The 22,483-nt window shown below is 34.3% G+C and overlaps 2 protein-coding genes and 1 pseudogene across 6 annotated transcripts; 2 read left to right on the plus strand and 1 right to left on the minus strand.

Moving 5' to 3' along the window:
- The first annotated feature begins 3,817 nt into the window (after nt 1-3,817).
- On the plus strand, nt 3,818-7,764 carry LOC18445395 (expansin-A13). Of its 2 annotated transcripts, XM_020674417.2 has the most exons (4): nt 3,818-4,295; nt 4,584-4,856; nt 5,591-5,906; nt 7,084-7,764. In XM_020674417.2, exons 2-4 carry the CDS (start codon nt 4,796-4,798, stop codon nt 7,391-7,393), a joined length of 687 nt encoding a protein of 228 aa, XP_020530076.1. In that variant the 5' UTR covers nt 3,818-4,295; nt 4,584-4,795; the 3' UTR covers nt 7,394-7,764. The 2 variants fall into 2 exon arrangements, with proteins under 2 accessions (XP_020530076.1, XP_006855596.1); XM_006855534.4 differs by lacking the exon at nt 4,584-4,856.
- A 5,002-nt stretch (nt 7,765-12,766) lies between these two features.
- LOC110008216 (transmembrane 9 superfamily member 7) lies at nt 12,767-18,535 on the plus strand. Of its 3 annotated transcripts, none has more exons than XM_020674274.2 (7): nt 12,767-13,016; nt 16,549-16,677; nt 16,781-16,907; nt 17,091-17,199; nt 17,283-17,395; nt 17,846-17,996; nt 18,172-18,535. In XM_020674274.2, coding segments are annotated over exons 3-7 (462 nt in total). In that variant the 5' UTR covers nt 12,767-13,016; nt 16,549-16,677; nt 16,781-16,905; the 3' UTR covers nt 18,259-18,535. The 3 variants fall into 3 exon arrangements, 2 of the variants coding, with proteins under 2 accessions (XP_020529933.1, XP_088703367.1); XR_016041071.1 differs by having other exon boundaries at nt 12,795-13,016; nt 16,798-16,907; nt 17,091-17,395; nt 18,172-18,284; nt 18,453-18,535; XM_088847241.1 differs by having other exon boundaries at nt 12,795-13,016; nt 16,798-16,907.
- Nucleotides 18,536-19,424: 889 nt separating this feature from the next.
- Nucleotides 19,425-21,628, minus strand: LOC105421535 (glutamine synthetase cytosolic isozyme 1-like; annotated as a pseudogene). Its single transcript, XR_016041072.1, has 3 exons — nt 21,401-21,628; nt 21,137-21,197; nt 19,425-19,989 (listed from the first exon to the last, which is right to left on the minus strand). The product of XR_016041072.1 is annotated as a glutamine synthetase cytosolic isozyme 1-like (transcript).
- Nucleotides 21,629-22,483: the final 855 nt, after the last annotated feature.

Raw genomic sequence — 22,483 nt, forward strand, 5'->3', positions numbered from 1 at the left:
TAAGGTAAAAAGGCTATTTGATTGTCTTGTGCTTACTGTGAAAAGGCTATCCTCACTTTTGTCAATAAATATTAAATGAGGAATACTTTCTATTTGTGAATGATGTTCTTAAAGAACAAGAGACAAGAATTTACGAAACTCTCTTCCTCTCTTCCAAGAGGAAGAGAGAATAAATTAACGTGGAAAGAGAGAGGATAAAGTTGAGATATGAGAGGAAAATGTACTACACCATACGTAGCAAGATTAGATTAGACCTCTCACTTTGGATGATCAGATAACCAACCGATCTTGCTCAAAGGAAAATTTGGGTTTGGTAAACAACCCTAAATTTTGAGTAAACAGCTATTTAAAAATGGTTGGATTATTCTATTTGGGCAATGAGAAATTATCCAATGCAACAGTTGTATAGAAGTATAATGCAACCACACCTCTAGAAAACTATATTTTTGGTATTTGTAAGATTCTAAAGTTTGCACACACATTCTCTTCATCCTCATAATCAATCCTACCAAAAAAGAATTTCAATTTACACCCTAGATATGGTCAAAATTAGTACCTATCCAACAATGAATCTCGACCATCCATTTGGTAAATTTCAAGATCTAGACCTTAAGAAATTCAAAATCATTTTTTTTCTTAGCATTATTAATTTAATGATAATAATTCTATATAAAAAATTTGGGAATAAAAAAATCGTTCTGAGGCCTATATCTAACCGTCTCAATAAAATAGACGGCTTATATTAATTGGGCTAGAATGAAAACTGTCTATAGCATTTTTTCAAAAAAAAAAAAAAAATTGTGATTGTTCTTTAGAATGAAAAGGGTGTCCATTTAAAAATTTGTATCAAGCAATCGTCTCTTACATGGTTTTTTAAGATGGCTGCATTATACTACTATACAACTGTTGCATGAAATCATTTGCTGTTCTAGAATATACCACACTCATTGTGAAATTAGAATTTACTACATTAAAAAAAAATTACCACAAAATACCCTTATGTGTTAAAAAATAACTATATAAATAGTCTATATATTTCAAGAAAGGTTTAATCTTTTTAAAATCCATTCAGATCTCAAATTCAAATTGAAAAATATTTCATTGGCTTTTTAAATGACAAGTGGATCTTTAAAGGGATCAAAATTACAAATATGTTTTTCTCAAAAAATTTAAGCGACCTATTGTTTATGCAATTTGAATTTTTGAAAGGGCATCTAGCTGTAAAAAATTTCAAAGTAAAAAAATTCTAACTTCATCATTAGTACAGTATATTCTAGAATTTATTTTATATTTTAAAATGCTTTTTATTTTTTTTTATATATAAAAATCTAGTCTACCCAGTCTTGCTTTGAACTAATATTTTAATGAAAACGGTTTCTATGAGTCCATGTAGAAATGAGCCATCTCTTAAAAATCTATTTTTGAGATGGATTTTTAGACTTAATTTTTAAGGACATGTAATCTCTAATACGGAGATCATGAATATGAAAAAATAAATCAATTTTAAAAATTAAAAATAATAATTCTATTAAAAAACATTTTTTTCAATTATTTTTTTGGACAGGCCACCTATTTGCATCCATCTTTAAAATATATGTTTTATACTTTAGGATCACATATTATAAAATAAAGTGTCTAACATTCAAATAATTTTACATATGTAACTAGACCACTTCACACTAGTCGGCAATTAATACAATCCACATATTTAACTAGACCAAGCTTGAAATAGATGAACAAACCGTTTTCCTTCCAAGGAGGTAAAGGCGAAAGGGACCTTTTTTATTTACTTTCAAAATAAAACCATAATGAGAAGAAAGAAAAAGGTGGACATGATATTAAACCCGTGATATATTGTTATCACTTAATACCAACTCGCCACACGCCACGTGCCACCCGAATCGAATACTTTTTATACCACTTTTATTAATTTCCCAATACTTTTTATACCACCTCTATTAATTCCAAAACCGCTTAATTTTGCATCCACCTTCAAAATTTTACAAATAATAATAATAATTCAAAATATTGTACAATCTCTCCCAAAAATGCGATGCTCAAACACGACGGGCTTTTGATCTTCAAATATCGGGCTAACTTTTTATGAAATGTAACACATTTTATGTGCCAAATCGGCATTTGAAATTAAAACTATGTTTGTGTAGTACAAAACAAGCTTACATTGAAATTGTATCTGCCAGTGCGACGCATTCTCAAGTTGTGCCGGTCAATAACATTTTGTGTTGGATCGGTTTAGAGAGAGAATAGGAGTTGTGCCGGTCAATAACATTTTGTGTTGGATCGGTTTAGAGAGAGAATAGGAGTGCGATAAGAAAAAAAGAAATATGAGTTCAAACAAGCGGTAATTTTAATATAAAAAATCTATTTTTTTACATGATAGTTGTAAAAATAAACAAGATTAGAGTTAATAATGTGATATAAAAATATTGGGGGATTGACTGCTACGACGCGCATAAAAAAATACAATGTAAGAGATATCTATAATTTTTCCAATATGGAACTCTACAATGGACATTTAGGGTGCGGCGTGCTTTTCTCCAATTTTGTCCATGGAGAGTGCTTAAATAGGGTTTTCTCCAATTTTGTCCATGGAGAGTGCTTAAATAGGTACTGCATGCGTTTTTTTTTTTACAATTTCCAAAGTTACAAAATTACCCATCCCTCGTGTCGGCGCCTTCTTAGATCCGGTTTTTTGTAAAGAGGAACGTGTTCCCGTGGGAGCATGATGCCTTATTTCATCCACAAAAGAGTTGTTTAAGAGTTTTTTTTTTTTTAAAAAAAATATATATATATGATAGTATTATTTATTTTTTATCCAAAGAGGTTACAATCAATATTGACTATTAGATATGAAATTAGATAGATAAGGTTGTATCATTGATTGTGTACAAATTCCAAAATAATTTTTTTTGAATATTATGACACTAATATATTGGATTTGATATCAAAGTAATTGTAGCTTCATTGTATTAAAGATAAACATTCTCATAGTATATAATCCCTACATCTGAAATTTCAGGATGTACTTGATATTTGAAAAAGGAAAATTCACAAATTGTAAATTTAAAAACAATATTGTATTTCATATTCTGCACTCAAATCGAAATTTTTTAGAGCATAAAGTGTACTTAATTTTAACATTTTTCTATATATTAGATTAAACTTAAATTTGGTATCTTCATATTTCATCATATATATAAGAAAAATAAAATAATAAATAATCAAAATACCCCCATGTTACAAGGGTACTGTAATAATTTTATTTATTTTGGATTATTTTAACATATCAAATTTGTGCTTAATCTAATTAATTTAAAAATAGATAAAATTAAAATACACTATATGCTTTCAAAAAGTGAGACTCGAGTGTAAAATATGTAACATATGGAATTATTTTTAAATTTCTAAAATAAAACAAGTTTTCTATAAATTTCCTATGTAAATTTTTTTTTTTTTACACATCGTTCAATCTTGTAACGTTATTGTTATTTTTTTCAGGCACATAAGAAGCGTGATTGAATTCTTTCTAAGTTGTTAGCTATGCTCAAGAAGCTTCAGTCCCTAAAATTTTCCTGAAAATTTTAAAGTAAATTTTCAATCAATTTGAAATTTAACGTTTCAAATTGACAGCATGCTCCCGCGGCAGCAGAAATTGATGTCACCCCTTCCCTTTCAAAAGTGTATGGTCCCCTTTCGGGGTCCCACAACTATTTAGTCCAGATTCCGGAAATCATGCTAAAATGGAGTTTTATTTGTGTTACTGTCCTTGTCGTGTAAGCAGGTGTCAAAAGCCAACAACGCTAAGGCGTTTAGGTTTCTCTCTGCAAAAGAAAAAGTTAAGAGCACTTGCTTAAGTAGCATTTGCTGCTAAGCTGAACCAGAAAAATGCTTCTAGAGAGAGAGAGTTCAAAACTCCTTCATGGAGAGAGAAGCTTGAGAGATTTGAGACGTTGCTCTAATTTGTAGAGAGAGAGAGAGAGTTGGTTGTAAGAGGGAAAGATCCAGGAGCAGGACCCAAATCACAGATAGGCCTGGATACAGATCTGGAAGCAGTTTCCCTATCCTTCTGAGAGAGAGAGAGAGAGAGAGAGAGAGAGAGAGAGAGAGAGAGAGTAATTATCAAGAGAGAGACAGAACAATGTGTGGAAATAAGCTCTGTTTACTTCATCTTCTTATTTTGTGGGGTGCCCCTTTCTCATTTTCAGCTTTCGACAATAGTTGGCATCCGGCTCGGGCCTCTTACTATGCCCTCAAAGACCCCACAGAAGCCACAGGTAACACATCCTCTTTCTTTGGCATTTAAAGCCGAAAGCCATTCTTGCCGAAATATCGGCTGATTGCTTTTTTTGTGTGATTAACAGTGAGACTGTTTTAGGGTAGGTACATCAGTATTTTTTGGCTAATTTTTAGGGAAATTTGGTGATTTCAGGTCTATTTTGGGAACATTGAAGAGAAAATAATAAAAATAATAGAACTTGTTTGCTTAGGAGAATTGCATAAATGATACGTATCAATTCCTTTTTCATGGTTTTGATTTGTGTTTTTCCTTTCTTGATGGTTAGGGATGGGTTTTGTGGGTTTGCTTGCATGAGAAACAGAGGAGAAGGTGGCGGGATGTATTAATGAAAGAGAAAATTACTTGCAACAAATGATGTGCATGAACTTCTAGAGTGATAAAATATGTTGTGACCTGTGACTATGGAAAAATGATGCTGTTACTATTAATTGAGAGAGGAAATAAGGCTTTTGTTATGAGCAGCTATGTCTTAATCCTATGCTGCAAGTTAATAATGGCTATGTTAAGTGGAGCTTGGAGATCGTCTTCACCCATGGATGTAGTGATATTAGATCTTGGTGTTTTCTGAGCTGTTTATTTTCATTTTGTCTGTTTTGTGCTATTTGTTGTTGGTTTCACCTATTTTCTTCCTTGTGATCGAGCACATCTGGTTAGGCTTTGGCACAATAATTTTGAGTATTTGATAATCAGATGATTGATCTGTTTACCTATTTTTCTTTATATGTTTATGTTAGAATTAATATACTAGCAGAGGTTCTCCCCATACACAGTTTACCTGCCACAGACTCAAAGAGAGATATTTAGTATTGTACTCTGCAATTGAGGGAGAAGAACTGATCAGTGTATGTGTGTGTGTGGGTGGGTGGGTGTGTTTTGTACTCTATTCTTCCTACTGTTTCACCCAGTGTTTTAAAAACTGAACAGGTGGATCGAACTGGTTACCCACCTGTTCCACGTTAGCTCGGAAGTGCCCAAGCTAGCTTTCTGGTTCTCTAGGGGTTTTTTGTATTGACATAAAAAACAAACTGGTGGGAACTGATTGCAACAGGGCGAAACTGGGGTTTCTTAGACTCAGACAGCCCACCCACCCGTTCTGAGCCTGCTCACCTGTTTTTAAAACACTGGTTTCACTATATAGATGTGAGATGCATTCATATTTTCCTGTTGTCTTCTTTTCTACCATACACACTTTTTGAGAGAGAGACTTCTATTTCTTTAAGTGAGAGACATAACCTTTGCTTGAACTCATTCTTCTTTGTTGGGCTTGTTCAGCGGGTGCTTGTGGGTATGGGAACCTAATGAAGAGGGGTTATGGAATGAGCACCGTGGCTTTGAGTGATGCCCTCTTCAACAAGGGAGCCAGTTGTGGGGGTTGCTATGAAGTAAGGTGTGTTGAGGAGCTGAGGTATTGCATTCCGGGCACCTCAATCATCGTCACTGCAACCAATTACTGTGCGGCAAATTATGGGTTGCCAGGAGATGCAGGGGGCCTCTGTAACCCGCCGAACAAGCACTTTGTGATGCCCATTGCTGCATTTGAAAAGATAGGGATTTGGAAGGCTGGTGTCATGCCAGTTCAGTACAGAAGGTAATTGAGGATCTCTCTCTCTCTTCATATCTATTTTAATTATAATTGTATTGGTTGTTTTGATGAGACTCTTATCATGCTCTAATTGCACTTGTTTTCAACTTGCATCATTTCTATGAAACCAATTGCTGGAGAGTAAATTATACAACCAACAACGATCAACTTTTCTAATAATCAAAATAACATAAAGAAAGTAGTGGTGAGATACGATCACATACACTACGCCATCCAGATCGAATGATTAAAGGAAGTGGAATATCCCCTGGCAATTATGACCTATCCTAGATAAAATTAGAGATATTACTAAGGGATAACTATTTTTTTCCGGTCACATCTACAGGGAAAAGGACCCTTCACAGAATATCTGGCCAATGAGATTATCTCCAAGACACAACTGCTGGTGATTAACTTAATAGTTTTATATAGTCCTTACTTCTTAGTGATATTTTTGACGTGATATGTATGTAGATTAATTTTGTGCAATGAATAAATACTTACTCTTAATTTTGCACAATTAATAAATACTAAGTAAGTATTGAAGAAGACATACTATGGTGTATGCACACTTGATATGGTTGGTACTGCATCACGCCCAATTTGAGAACAACTCTAAATTGACCGAGTAGAGACTAACTATGACTCCACCACAACCAAACCTTTCTGAGGGTAAATCCATGGAACAAAGCCTAATCCAGTAATTAGGTTTTCTAGTGGAGGTAAAACATTCCATAGAAATCAAGTTTAATTTCTAGCATTTAGTAACTTTTTGTGAACGTGCATGTATAACATTAACACAATGCAAAAGCTGGTTTTATCTCTTCTTCCCTCCCTCCCCTCTATTTCTCTCTCTAGTTCTTCTTATTTCTGATGAATCATGATATTAACCCCCAAATGCGGGCAGGATACAGTGATCATCAATCCTAAATAGACTTCCATTCTCTGTCGCATCCCACTGAAACTTCCCACCCAACTTTGGCAAATTTATGCTGAAACCTGTCGAGTTTTGAAGAAATTTCAATCTAAACCTGCTAAATCGGTGGAACTCTGATGGAATTGAAGTCTGTTGTAAACTCTTCTACTGTGGCTGAGATCCATCTAAATTTTGGTTCTTTATCTCACTAAAGTAGTGGCTATCTTTAGTTATCTTCTAATTCATCCTGGTTATGGTGATCTTCAGGATCAAATGTATCAGAGAAGGGGGAATCCGGTTCACAGTGACTGGCCTTGGCATCTTTCACTCAGTTTTGATAAGTAATGCGGCAGGACCAGGCGAGGTTTCAGCTGTGAAAATGAAGGGTTCGAGAACAGGGTGGCTACCAATGGGCCGGAATTGGGGCTCAATTTGGCACATTAGTGCCGACTTTAAGAATCAACCTCTCTCTTTTGAGGTGACTGGAAGTGATGGAATTACAGTGACTTCTTATAATGTAGCTCCCCAAAATTGGCAATTTGGTCAAACTTTTGAAGGCAAGCAGTTCCCTTCATGAAACCCCTCCTGGACTTTGTTTGGTGTTCCTTCGTTTTGGTGCTCTAGCTGCTGGCCGTTGTTTGGCTTTGGTTATTGAGTTATTATTTATTGCATGTCTGATGCCTGATAGCAAAGTGTTGGTCTCACTCTTGCTCTCTTTGGAATGCGATTGTATCTTTCTCACCAATGCACAGGGATTTGTCTCCCCTGCTGGAAAGAACTATGATATATTGGTGATGGCATCTTTTGGAATGAACCGGTTCTAGGTGGGCAAGGTGGGCCGCCTGGACGGTGGTTCCACAATATGGCGTCTAGAGTTTCATTCTCACCAGGTCCTAATTTAACATGGAAAAATGAATTAGGTGCCTTTGAGTTGACAAGACTTCAAAATATGTCTCACATAACTCATTGACAATGTGATTTCCAGGACATAAAATCAAACAGATGGGTGATAAGTATCGCTATGATGTGTACCTTATGTTTTTAATAACCAATAATTTGAAGAGTAACATACTGCGTTATGTCGGTACTTAATGTAGCTGAGATATTCTAAGGGAGAAAAGCCTTCCTCAAAAGTTATTTATAGCTCGAACATCACAAAGTGAAGTTACCTTGCATTATTAACTGTATGATTATTAACTGCATATGGAAAGTCTTACGTCCCATCAAATTACCCTGCTTCATAGAAATGCTCTGTAGCCCATTTCAATATACACCTTTCTAGTGGATTCATCATTTCAATGGATCGACGATTAAAAAATCATTGAAGGACCCAATTTTACTCGAGAAAAATGGACCTGAAGTTCTCAAAGTGGTGCAAATATGACTATTCTGGGTTAATTGGAATAGACTATTTAGTTCCGATGTTGAGATGATATTAAAGATGGAAATCTATATAATCAAATTATCGGGATCATGGATGTTTTTTTTTTTAAAACCAGAGGTTTGTGGATGATAAATTCTTAGGTTTTCGAGTCCTGAAATCATAAACAGAATGGATAAATGAGGGTGTGCCACGCTTTTTGGCTGAGACTAAGACCTCATCGAATGCTTTTCTTTCAAAAGTTTAGGAATACCATTAATAATTAAATCTTGGACATAACAGAAAGAAGAACATAGAGATATTTTCTTTTCGAAAACTATAAATATGGGTGTTTTTAACAGAGAAGGGCCTTCAACAAGGGGAAGCACTTTTAGAAGAGAGGGATGTAAAGGTGAGCTTGTAGAGCACATGGGGGGTACTCAAGGCATCACAAGAGCAGCAGTGACTTGAAAAGAAACCAAAATGTTGGCTTTATCTTTCTCTTTTTATGGATGGGTTTGCTTGGATTGCAAGAGATGCATTCTTGAAGAATCAACAAAACCTTGATCATTCCACCAAAGACAATTGGACCAGCTATTCAATTCTTTGACGTGATGCCCTATTACCAGTTTATTAACAAAACTTTATCATCAAAAGTTTGTAGGTCATGGTAGTCATGGGACCAGCATTGAAATGGGCGGATGACGGTAGTCATGGGACCATGTCAGCTACATTTTTCATTTTTATATTGGATTATTTCAATCAATGAAATGTGCGCAGGTTGTAGCAGTCATTGAACCCTTGTAATAAAGTTTAAAAATATATATTCCTAGATCTATAACGAAATGACGAGATGGCCGAGTTGGTCTAAGGCGCCAGATTAAGGTTATGGTCCGAAAGTTTATGTTTTTTTAGCCTTATCTTTAGCCTTGTCATATCTCTATCGATTCACTTATGATCTATCCTCCTTTTACCATCCAGTCCAATTTTGATCAAGAGAACCACTTACGGTTTGATTTTAGATTCGACATCTAAAAGTAGTGTAGACACATAACATTGTGATTGGGGCAATCTTAGCTCTCTATTCAGAATGAACGGTTGGATAAGGGGAGGGTAAATGACATTGTGATTGGGGCAATCTTAGCCCTTCATTTAAAATGGACAGTTGGATAAGGGGAGGGTAAAGCATATAAAGCTTGCCCTTATCATTTTTATGTTGGAGTTTGGTAGTGTTTTTTTATGTTTTAGCCTTATTATTTTTATGTTACCGTTTCCCGGTGGCCTTGTCCAATCTTTATCGATTCACCGAAAACTATGTTTTAGCCTTATCATTTTTATGTTAGTGTTTCCTAGTGCCCTTGTCCAATCTTTTATCGATTCACTTAAAACTAGCAGATTTGTGAGCTATTCGGATGCCATTAAATTTTTTGAATCGACATTTATAAGGGAAAGGTTTCTATACTTTCCCTACAGTATAGAAGATCTATGCTTCCCTTACCATCTAGCCGTCCAATCTTGATCAAGAGAGTCACTCACCGTTTGATCTTAGATCCGACATCTCAAAGTATTTTATTTTTAGTTTTTTTATACAAATTGTATAAATATGAAATTTGGTATGTGTCATCTTCTCATTGGGGTGCACCTATAAAAAATATTAAAATAATTTATCGATAAAATATAATGGCCAAAATACCCCTTGAAACTTTCAGGGACATTTTGGTCATTCAATTTTATTGAAAATATTATTTTTATATTTTTCACTAGTGCGAGTTTAATAGAAGATTGGAAGTCCAAAGTTTAGTGTCAAAATAGTTTATAGAAAAAAATTAAAAATAAAATAGTGTAGAGACTTGACATTGTGATTGGAGCAATTTTAGGCCTCCATTTAGAATGAATGGTTGGATAAGGGAAAGTATATAAATTTTATGTTGTAGGGGATAGAAAGTTTGCCCATCTTTTAAAAGCATCTTTATGAATGCACCTAATACTAGATTTGCTATCTTTTCAAAAGCAAAAAGAGGCACTAAAAATTTCAAATTTATACTTTAATTTAATGTTATTATCAAAGTTCCCTATATTCATACCTAATTTTTACAATTGTGAAAAAAAAAAAAGGGGGGATTTATGGCCACAGTGAGGGTGCGGTCCTTGATAGAGTAGAATGGCAGATTATGATTCGTTGTAGATGACTCAATTAGTTGGTGAGAAAAGATATGGAGATTTATGGTCGCGATTAGGATTTGGCTCTTGATAAAGTAGAATGACAAATTAGGATTCGTTGTAGGCGACTCAATTAGTTGAAAAAAAACTCTAATGATGATGATCACCCAATTTCTATAATTGTTGCTTTTCCCTTAACTTTTCAACTTAGTTTCCTTTTACAACATTTTTGCCTCTTACATGAGATTTGTGAGTTGTTTGGATGACACTAAATATTTTGAATTGCAATTTAAAAAGCCAACTTTTCAAACAAAAAAGTGGCAGAAAAAAATATTCGATTGATACCTTTAATTTACATTATTATCCAAAGGAAAAAATTTACATTATTATCCAAAAGGAAAAAATTTATATAAAGTTGCAACCTTAAAATGTGGAATTAAGGTGCATCTCAAAAATGCATCATAGAAGGTTATTTTGATGTTAGAAAAACCCTCTATTAACCATCTCGACATCGAGATATATGAATATGAAAAGAAAAAATAATTTTGAATCTTAAAAATAATGTATCTTGGAATAATTTATCTACACCATCTATTTTCAAGTTTTTCAAGCATTTATAGATCTACTTAATTTGAACTATTTTTGAAGTTTAAGATTTTATATTTAGAGATGAAAATAGATTCTCAAGCCACCCAAGAGTTTTGGCCACCAAAATTATATTTATGATAAAATTTAAAGGTGCACATTAATTTGGTTTTTTTAAAGTTGCACCTTGTACAAATGCACCCTTATCACAATGCTCCGTAATGTAGAAATGCTTTTTTCATACCCAAATTTCAAAATTGCTCTAATTTGAATTATGAGAATCTCAACATTTCAACTTAATTTCCCTTTATCACATTTTCACCTCTTTCATGAGATTTGTGAGGCATATATATATATATATATATATATATATCCGAACTTGTATTTTTTTTTATTAAGTGAAAAAATTTATATTTTGATAATCCGAAGTTTTAAATTTATTTGAGGCATATAAGGGGTGAAAGTGTTGTAAAAGGAAATTAGGTTGAGGACTTTGTATTCTAAAAAGGGAAAGGTTTCTATACTTTCCCTACAGTATAGAAGATATAAGTTTTCCCTACCATCCAGCTGTCCAATTTTGATCAAGAGAGCCACTCACCGTTTGATCTTATATCCGATGTCTCAAGGTATTTTATTTTTTAGTTTTTTTATACAAATTGTACGAATATAAAATTTGGTACGTGTTATCTTCTCATTGGGGCGCAACTACAAAAATTATTAAAAATAATGTTTCGATAAAAATAATCTTTCTGGGGTATTTTAATCATCTTATTTTATTGAAAATATTTTTTTATATTTTTCTCTAGTGCGAGTTTAATAGAGGATTGGATGTCCAAAATTTGGTGTCAAAATAGTTTATAGAAAAAAAATTAAAAATAAAATAGTGTAGAGACGTGACATTGTGATTGGGACAATCTTAACCCTCCATTCAAAATGGACATTTGGATGAGGGGAAGTATATAAGTTTTATGCTATAGAAAAAGTGTAGAAAGATTGTAAAAAAAAAAAAAAAAAGGAAACTTTGGAAAAAAGAATTGCACAACTTGGGTATAAACTCAATATTTTTACCTTATGGGGGATTTTGGTAAGTATGAGTTGAAATTTTTTTATGCTGACATTTTTACTTTGAAAAAAAGGATGGAAAAGTTTATATAGATTTAAGCCTCTAAACAATCAAATTAGAGTCCACCTCAAAAATTTCACTAGAAGTGGTTGTTTTGATGTCCAAATATCCTCAAATTGATCATCTCGACATCAAGATGCATAGACATAGAAAAAAATGGATTTCAAATTTTAGAAATAGTGCATCTTGAAATGCATTGTTGGACCGTCACTTTTCAAGATTTTCAAGTTTCCATTGTCTTGCTTGATCTACACTACTTTTAAAGCTTTCAATTTTATAATTAAAGATGAAAGTATATTTTAAGACTATCACAAAGATTTTTAGTATTGAAAGTGCATTTCTTGTCACTATTTGAAGGTGCGCTTTATCTTGATTGTTTAGAGCCTCGGCTCTACACAAACCACACCAAAAAAAGGATGGACCATTATTTTTGGTATAGAAATATGATAATCAACCATAGCCATTAGATTTGAAATTTAGATACCAAGCACAAGTCACAAAGTTAGGAGACTATTTTTTTAAAAAAACCATGCATAATTTTTCTTAAAAATTTATGGCCGGAAGATTAAAGTTCACTCGACGATTTTCCGGAGTCGCTAACGAGTTTACGATTTTCCGGAGTCGCTAACGAGTTTATGAATTTCGACCGAATTCGAGTTATCGCCTTTGGACACGAATACCAGTCATAGTCATAACGGAAGGAATCTTCAAATTTAGGCGACAACGGTGCGGAAGAGATGACAAATGAACATTGCAAACTCTCCAATAAGAGGATGGACGGATTAAACCAGGTCTCTCTTTGTGGATGGATGGAATAAACATGGTCTCTCTTTCTCTCTCTCACATACGCACTCTTCAAGTGTGCAAAAAATGGATACCCGTCTTTTGCTTCTGTTCTTCCTCTCGCTCCTCTTTTTCTCCATTGCAGACTCCTCCTCCTTGCCCAGAGTTGCAATGCAAGGCTTTCAGAAGGTATAACTTATGAGCTTCCCCTCTCTGTTTCTACTTCCTACACTTTTCTCTTCCTTATCGGTATTAGGTTTTCATTCATTGTTTTGTGTCAATTGGCTGGACCTCGAGCTTGCTGTGTTACTTTTGCTGATGGACTATGGGATTTTCTTTTTTCTTATCATTCTGTTCACTTCATTTTTTCAAGTTATGTTTAGCGTTTTTGATGGGAGTTCTATCGGGTTTGTTAAATAGTTTTACTGAGCTCAGGTGTTTGATGGGAATGTTTGATGATATGCTTGTGGAAATTAATTAGTCTAGCTTTTTTTTTCCCAGAAAGAAAATGCTGTGAACAGGATCATCAATTTGATATTATAATTTAGATCTCTTCCCTTACTTTGGAGAACCCGGTGTGTAGGAGTTTTTTAAAGAGACTGATACTTCGTTCTTGTTTTTGTAAAACCATTTGTACCTTGGAACATGGGTCCCTAGGGTGCTGAGTCCAAGCCAACCCGGCTGAGTTTTAAAACCATGGTTTCTGTTTTGTATCGTTGAAAAACTTTAATGATAATATGTTGCCTAAATAGACATGGTTAGAAGTAGTGAGAAAAGATATGAGGATTTATGGCCTCACTGAACGTATGACTCTTAAGATAGCATAATGGCAGACCACGATTTGTATAGAATGGCGGACCACGATTTGTATAGCTGATCCCAACTAATTGAAAAAAGGATTTGAAGATGAAGATGATGATAACAAGATGAAAGCTGCATCAATTTACCCCTCTTGCAGTTCCCAAGCTTTGTTTGGAATAAAATGAATTGGATTATTGTTTATGGTATTCTTGAGCAATGCTTTATGCCTTTAAAATTCATTGGAAGCATTCAACTGATTATTGAGCTATCATGGCATGGCCTTGTGGAGTTGGAAAAATGCCTTTGTGCTTTCTCCAATACAAATCTAAATGGACCTGTTCTGTTGAGGAAAAATAAATATTTGGGTTAAGTTTGTGTGAGATCTTGATAAGTTGTGCATTTGCAATTGGGATTTGAATCGCAATTTTGTTCGTTACAGTGACAGCACTAAAATTGAAAAAAACGTTAGGCAGTGCAACTATGTATTTGACTGATTAATCAGTGTCTATCTTTGCTAAACTTTCATGTGGATAAAGTTTCCGAGTAAAGCATTCCTTTCTTTCCTTGAAAGTAAACACATTATATGTTCATTGCTCAAAGATTTGATCTTGTGTTTTTGGTTCCCCCAGTGGAACAATAAGCTTGATTTCCTTGCAGGGCTTGTCACTGATGTCATTCAAGTAGATCTTCAGTGAGTAAAATGGTTTGGTGAACTGTTTGTTTTTTGTAACCATTTATAATGAAGTTGGTGGTTTAATGATAATGCTCCAATGTGCTATGTTAGTTGCTAGCTCAAGTCATATTTTGGTTTTGGATTTTTGTGTATTGACTACAAGGATGTACTGGATAGACTTTGTGGTTTGAAAGTTTTAAGAGATCTCAATTGCTTGTGTTGCTTGTGTGATCAATCCATGCAGCATGGGGCTTCACAATTTCTTTCTTTCTTTTGTTTTTTTATTTTATTTTTTGTTTTAGATATGTGATAATATTAATTAATGAAAATAATATTTTAAAATATGAGAGACAATTGAATGCACCTCTACCTAAGTTCCATAATAAACCTTCCTAAGGTTTACTAATTTATCCACCTGTATGTTAAGCATCTTCGGTACATGGCATATCTCTGTCACACAGACTTGTTTAAATTCAGTATCCCTGCAAATACCCCGCTAGTTTCTCTTTGAATCAAAACATAGTTTTAACATAATTCCATGCAATTTAGGAATAGTTGATGCATCTTCTTGTGATGAGCCAGATCTTAAAATCAGCTAATAAAGCTTTGGATTCATCTCAAATCGAGTGTGCCCCTGCCACTACAAGGCATTTGCTTCTCTGCCCTACATCAACTTCAAATTACACCCTTAAAAGCAGCCACACTTGGGGCCTTTTGCTCTGCCATTACAGTTTGGATTTCAGAGCTCCTTTAGGCAAAGGAAGCCTATCAATCTCATGACAGGGCTTAGGTATAATCCTGTGTGTGCGTGAGTATGTATGTGAGCATATATGTATCGTTGTGCGTATGGGTTTATATATATATTCCTTTTCCAATATCTTGAATCTATAATCCAGGAAAATGGAGAGATTGAAGAAGATGTCACACATAGAATTAGAGCTGGATGGGCGAAGTGGAGATGTGCAACTAGAGTTTTATGTGATTACCGCATACCAATAAAGCTGAACGGGAAGTTCCATGGGACAGCTGTGAGACCAATTTTGCTTTATGGGGTGGAATGTTATGCGGTCAAGAAACAACATACCCATTGGATGAGTGTAGCTTAGATGAGGATATTGAGATAGATGAGTAGCAAGACAAGAAGTGATAGAATTCGAAATGAATACATTTGGGAGAACTTCGATGTAGCTTCAATAGGTCATAAAATGAGAGCTCCAATAGGTCATAAGATGAGTGACAATCGACTTAGGTGGCCTGGTCATGTGCAGCACAGATCCAGTACAACACCTATTAGGAGGTGCAAGTTGGTTCAAGTGGAAGGCTAAAAAAATGCAAGAGATAGGCCCAAAAGGGCATGGTTGGAAGTAGTAAGAAAACATATGGGGATTTATGGCCTCACAATGGTATGACTCTTGGTAGAGCAGAATGGTAGACCAGGATTTGTATAGCTAACCCTAAATAATTGAAAAAATGCTCTAATGACAATCATGATGATATATATTCCTCTTGAAAATTATGTGTCTTTCAATTGGGCATAAAAAGGACCTTTTCTGCAAAGAAGCAACAAGCAAAAGTTGGTAACCATATCCTTACAAAATAAATTAAAAATATTTTACTTAGAGAATTTTTTTTACTACAAATGAATTAGGAAACCATTTTGCTGTGAAAAATCTTCATTAAAGTCCTGTTTCTGAAAGCTACGTACTTGGAAAGCAAATACTCTAGCAATGGCTTTGTTCTTAACACTCCAAAGGAAAATATTGTTTGATACTTCTGATCATTGGCTTTTCATAAATTCACAGATATTTTCCTGATGCCCCTCTTATGCAATTGTTTTAACATGAGGAGCAATCCTCGGATGAATCGAGGCACTGGAAATCTGAGTTTTCTTCTTTTTATCTGGATACGCTAGTAGTTTTTAATTAGAATAGAGGAGGAAAAGATGCATGTAAATCTTATTATTAGGTTCATTCATTTTATTTTATTTTGTTAGTTCGGTCAAAGTATTAGGATTTTCTTCCATATGATATTTGTGTTGTTTGTTTGTCATTCATTTTGTCTTTGCAGTTTTGATATGTTAAGTGATCAGGGTATCCATCCTGGAATGTTTTGGTTGGAAACTTCACCACTTTTTTTGTGACATAATGCTTCCGGTAACATAGAGATGCACCTCATATTCTGGCTGTATAGCGAAATTTTTATGAACGTTGTCCTTCTTTATTTTGAATGCCTTGTTTATCGGTGCAGGGTGATCTTCTTCAAGTAAGAGTAACCAATCTATCATCAAGAAAGACACGACTTCCATATGATTATTATTTCCTGAATTACTGCAAACCTGATCTGAATATGAACAACAATGAGAACTCTGTTTATACTGTGAGTCTCACATTCCTTCCTCACAAATTTCCATGGGCTTATGTTAGTTTAATAGTTTGGCTTGGCTGAACCTAAACGTGCATTGATTTACTGGTTCTGAAAGCATGGATTCTCACTCAGTTTTGAATGAGAGAAGACGAATCATGCAAAATCTCTTGCCGGGTAAAGCTTGATCGTGAATCCACAGAAAATTTCAAGGAGATGATTCAAAATGAATAAAGGGTGAATATGTGAGTTGTTAATATTTCCTCAATTGCTCTTGAACAGTCTTTCTGTTTTTATACTGTTTGTCATGCCTTCATTTCTTGTGGTTTGTTTTTGTGGCCATGACTCTAAGTAGATAGTTACCATGGGGAGCTTTTTAAACACACGGAAATAATAGGGTTAGCCATTCTTCTGAATGGATTACACAGGATGTTAGATAATGTTCCTGTTTCAGTTCACCATCGAGGTAGAGATGGAATTCAAACTGCAATATGCATGCATGGTTTTCATGTTGGATTCATGGGCAGCTATTTTGGGGTGAGTCCAATTGGGCTTATTTTGCTTTTTCCATGTTATTGACGTGTTTGATATTTAATTCATTTCATTCACCTCCCATACAGAGCAACTATGAGAAGTACTTTATCAATAACCACTTGCATTTCAAAGTCATTTATCACAAAGATGTCAAGACCAATGCTGAGCATATTGTTGGTTTCGAGGTTATCCCGTACAGGTGCTTTGCCATATCATTTGTTCCATTTTCTTGTTTTTTCTTTTATTCTGTGGATTTCCATTCTACCATTTTAGAACAAAGGAATATGATTTTATACAATTTTGTTTGCCTACACAACTCCTGGAATCAACTCAGCTAACCTCAGAGTTGACAGGCGAGATCAAGAGCTTTGTTACAAATTAACAAGAAAATCCAAGCATCATCCTTTTCTTTGTAATCTTGTTTTATCTTCATTTGTGTTTGAGATATATTCCGTTGTTAACACTTCTACAACCAGTGTGACACCTATAATTATACATGAAACTTGTTCTTGATTTCTAAAATAGCATGAAAACTTGGCTTGTTATTTGCATTACTACTATTTTTTCTGTATAGTCATTTCTTGCTTCCATATCTGCACAAGCTTGTCTTTGGCTCTATTGTCTTGTAATCCCATCTTCATCCAAACAGTGTGAATCATGAGTACCTGCTGCCTTGGGAAGAAGGCAAGAGCTTGATTACATGCAATTCGAGAACCAAACAAATTGACCTAGCCAGCTCTATACCTCAGAATTTGGCAGAAGATAAGAAGGTTATATTCACCTATGATGATACCTTCCAGGTATTTGCTTGAATCTTCTCACCTAAGCACTTCCATTAGTTTCCCATTTTGTTTCTCCATCATCTTTTAACTATATCTTTAATATGTGAATATGTATGTATATTTTCAAGATATTATTTTTATTTCTGAATTGTCATGTTCCCATTCTTAATATTTTGGCTATGCTCTTTTCCAGGAAGCCGATGCTACCCAGGCATTGACACTCATGTCAGTATTGAGCTTGTATAGGGGAGCATCAGATACGGCATTAATCGGGACATAGACCTGGAACACTTGTGCAATCTTTTAGTAAGTAATTAATAACTAAGAAAAATAGATATAGAAAAGTACAAGGAATGAAGGACAGATGTAAAAAGTTATAAAATTTAATAACAGACAAAAAATTTCAGAGCTACTTTGACTTTATATTCATTCTAGATCTTTACCAGACTATTTCTTTTGTCTGTTCATTGTTAGATCTTGTAGGTTGTGATGGAAGATTGGATCCAAATGTTAGAGACGAACTACTTATGAGATAGGAATGGAATTGTTTTTTGCAAGTGTCTGTCTTGGCTTAATTTTTGAGAGGGTTTTCAGAGATCCTTGAATGTTAAAAAGTGTTTGGCTTAACAAATATCTGTAGAATCTCTCCTTTTGTTTTGTTCCAATTGTTATCTTGAATCTAGATGCAAACTATTTATTTCAAATCAAATAATGATAAGTTAGATAACCAAATAATATATAATAAAAAATCCATTCTCCCTGTCAAATGCTCACCGATCTGAATCGAATTAGATAAGGAGCGGAACTGGTTCCAGAAAGAAATCGGCCTTGATCTCTCATATTCACCTTGTTTTGCATGTTCTCTTTATTTCTTTATTATTTGAACTCAAAATCATCATTTTACGAGATCTTTTTTTTTTTTTTTTTTTTTATTTTTACGATTTGAAAAATCAAACCCATCTATTTCCTACCTTTTTCCCTATGGATCTAGCCAACTTGTTTTTTCCTTTGTTTTTTACATTTAATTTTCTATTCTGAATTGGATTTGCTAATTCAGCCAGTCGAAATCAGTCTAGTTTTAAAACCCTACTCAATCAAATGCTGGCCAGTGCGAGCACCTGCATTTTGTGCATGTATTTCTCATGGGGAGCAAGATTAGAATCCATAACAGAATAGAAAAGACCGACTTGCCGGTGCAAAAAAAACATAAAACCACACTAGCTGGTTTACGATTGCACACGTAAGTTCTCTGCGATTACGCACGTTTTAACTCTCTCTTTCTCTGTCTCTGTCTCTCTCTTTCTTGCATGGAATGCTAGGGCATCCATCATGTTACATACTAGAGCAAAGCTTGCTCCAGCTAATCTGTAGATTTAATCGGTGCAATAACTCAATTTAAGAGAACTTCCTCTCTCAATTAATCAATACGAGCACACTCAAAACCAATTTGGACCAATTCACTAATTATTATTGTCTAGCCTTTCTTCATCTACAAAGAAAAATCAAGCATGTCCATGCAAGTAAAGAAATTGCACTAAATATAATCATCTTATTTATGAACAGTGACTATATGTAACACAATTATAAAAAACACCATAGGAAGAAATAACCATATGGAAGACAAGGCCAATAAAACTTTGAAGTCTTCAAACCAGTGCTTAAAAACACAATCTAGGGCTGAGACACAACATGGTTGCAAGCTTGGGACACCCAGTCCAACTCAAGTGAGTCCTAAATCAAACCAAGCAAAAAAAGGAAATACCAAATTACTTCAGAAAAATGCTGACTTGGAGCGAGTTCCAAAATTTAGTGTTAGGACTCACAGCACATCCAACCCAATCTAACTCCCATGCTCAGTTGGGTATTCTTTAAACATGACTTCAAACACGCACGCATACGCACACAGTCTCTCGCATGAATTATGGCTTCCACACGATGGTTGTCTCCGCTATCATGGACATGACCACATAAGGATCCATGTTGGATGCAGACCTTCTATCCTCAAAACACCCTGCCAAACAGAAAATGCAAACACATTACACAAAATTCCAAAGAAAAGATCAAAGAAAAAAGTATTATAAAGGGGTAAGAGTGGAAAGACGAGAGAGGATTCAGATTCACATATATGATTGCTCTGCAGTCCCCAGGTTGATCTGGTGAACAGATTTGGGTAAATACAAATGGGATTATTTCTATAAATTTGTGTTACTAGATCACCAGTGTATCAATAGATTTATATAGAATTTTATGTTGTTCATGATGGTTTGTAAATTTGTCTTATTATATACTCAATTTTCTAGTTTCCTTTTTCTAGATTTTCTTAATTGCTTTGAGCTATAAATCAATTTCTTTCATATTCATCTTCCCCTACTATTTTCATATTTTATATACTTTTATTCCTTTTTATACCTCTCTTTACTTTGGGTGAGGTTTGTATAAGGTTCCCTCCTTATGCTGTAGAATTCAGGTGCACTTATCAAATTTACTTAGAGATGTCGTTTCGGAGTCGAAAATCTTATGATGGTTTCAAAATCTCTTTTTATCTTCAGTTAGAAAATTTAAAATTTAAAAAATGGTACAAATCTAGCAGATCAATAAACACTTGAAAATCTTGAAAAGAAACGGTCCAAATGACTTTTTACCGGATGTACCATTTTTTGAACTTGGAATTCTTTTTTTTCTTCATGTCCATTCATCTCAAGGTCGAGATGATCAGTTGGAGGGTTCTCCTATGTGGGAACACTCTCCACTGTAGGATATTTGAGATGCACCTTTTCTCAACAGTTTAAGGTTGCAACCTCATACAAACTTTTTCCCTTTACTTTTTACTTATTTTTTGTTTTAGCAAATAAAAGCTAATTTCAGAGGTGATGTTAGGACATAAAAGAGAGGTTTGAGAGAGAAAGCACTGACTTCCAACTCTCGATAAGATTTGACAAAGAAAATGTTCATTTTACTTTCCCAAAACCTCAAAAACCATCATGCCTTATTCAAACAGTCACATGATCGAGTTGGGAACACCAACTTTTCATGTAATTCCTGGAAATATTGGTAAACCTTCAAAGAAGGCAGAATAAACTATGAAGAGAGGTACATTTCACAAATTCTAGAGTGTCAAATTTGTTCCTCAAAAACAAGCAAAACAAAATAATCAGAACCTTTGCCATTCTTCTGAGTGTCACGACTGACACGAATCGAAGCACCACAGTCGGCAACGCCCTGCAATTCAAATGATAAACAACGAAAAAACAAAAAAACAACTAACAATTAATTGGTAATCGACAAACGAATAAAAAGCATTAAAGATCATTGCTCACATAAAAGATCAATAAATAAGCAAATGCTGGTTGAGAAAATAAAACTTAGTCCAAACAAATGTCATATCGCTGTAATTCTTTCTTTTAAAGAGGAAAAAGAAATACCCAAGAGAAAGTGTTGATGTCTGCTGTCTCATGCTGACCAGTCAAGCGCCTCTCATTGCCTTCACCGTATGCATCAATGTGCTGTGTGTCGCAGGCCCAACTTCTCAATTGCTTTCTTTATCACATTGGTACCACCATCCTTCCTCATAGACTTGGTACGTACTGCAGAGAGAGAGAGTAAACATCTGGCAAAAGTATTAATCAGAAACAGGGAATCCAACTGTTGGGTATTAGCTTCCAAAAGAAAAGGATATTATGATATGTTTAGTTGTAGTAGTCAAAATCTTTCAGCAATTATGAAAATTTGGATTAGATTTTCACTTTGAAAAAATATAAAAAAAGTCAGGATCAGTGGATTTTGGCTTTCAGGCTTCAGTGGTTCAACGACGGATACAAATTACTCCGGTCCTCTGAAAAACCTTTGTATCATATCTGGAAAATTGCGTATTTAGTAGTGAACATGGCATCTAAACAACCAAATATAATTCATCAAAATTAGAACTTTCTAATATTTTAAATGTTTGGCTTGGGTGGTGGGCATGTGCATGTAATCTACAATTATGAGATTTCAGGAAGAGGCTGGGTAAAGTGCCTAAAAGCTCTATTTTTTGGGGGTTTTAAGCAATTTTTCTTATAAAATATTTGTACATTTATTTTGTAATTTAACATAGTTTTCACATTTTTTATGTTTTAATTACCCTGAGTTTTACCCCAGTATTTGGCTCGGCAAAGGGTCGTGGACTTGGCTGAGTTTTCGATCACCTTGATAAATAACAATGTACTCAAGAAAATGGTGAAGCAAATAATTTAGTAAATAAAACCAATTATTGAAACATAATAGAACAAATATCCTAATATTCCATATATATATATCTAAGCCATACAAGCAACAGTTAAGGGGTGACATGTCATTAGAGTAAAGAAAAGTTTTAGGTGAGTCAGCAGATGCAAGTGCCTGCTAACCTACAAATGTTGATCTTTAAGATGTTAAGTGCACCAGACATAATAACATATGAATGGTGCAAAAAAAAACCTAAAAAATAATTTAAACTTTATGTTTTTATATTCATGATCACCTTGACC

The sequence above is a fragment of the Amborella trichopoda genome, chromosome 9 (assembly GCF_054954075.1).
Source record: "Amborella trichopoda isolate Santa Cruz 75 chromosome 9, AtrichopodaSantaCruz75HAP2 v2.0, whole genome shotgun sequence".
Lineage (NCBI taxonomy): Eukaryota > Viridiplantae > Streptophyta > Magnoliopsida > Amborellales > Amborellaceae > Amborella > Amborella trichopoda.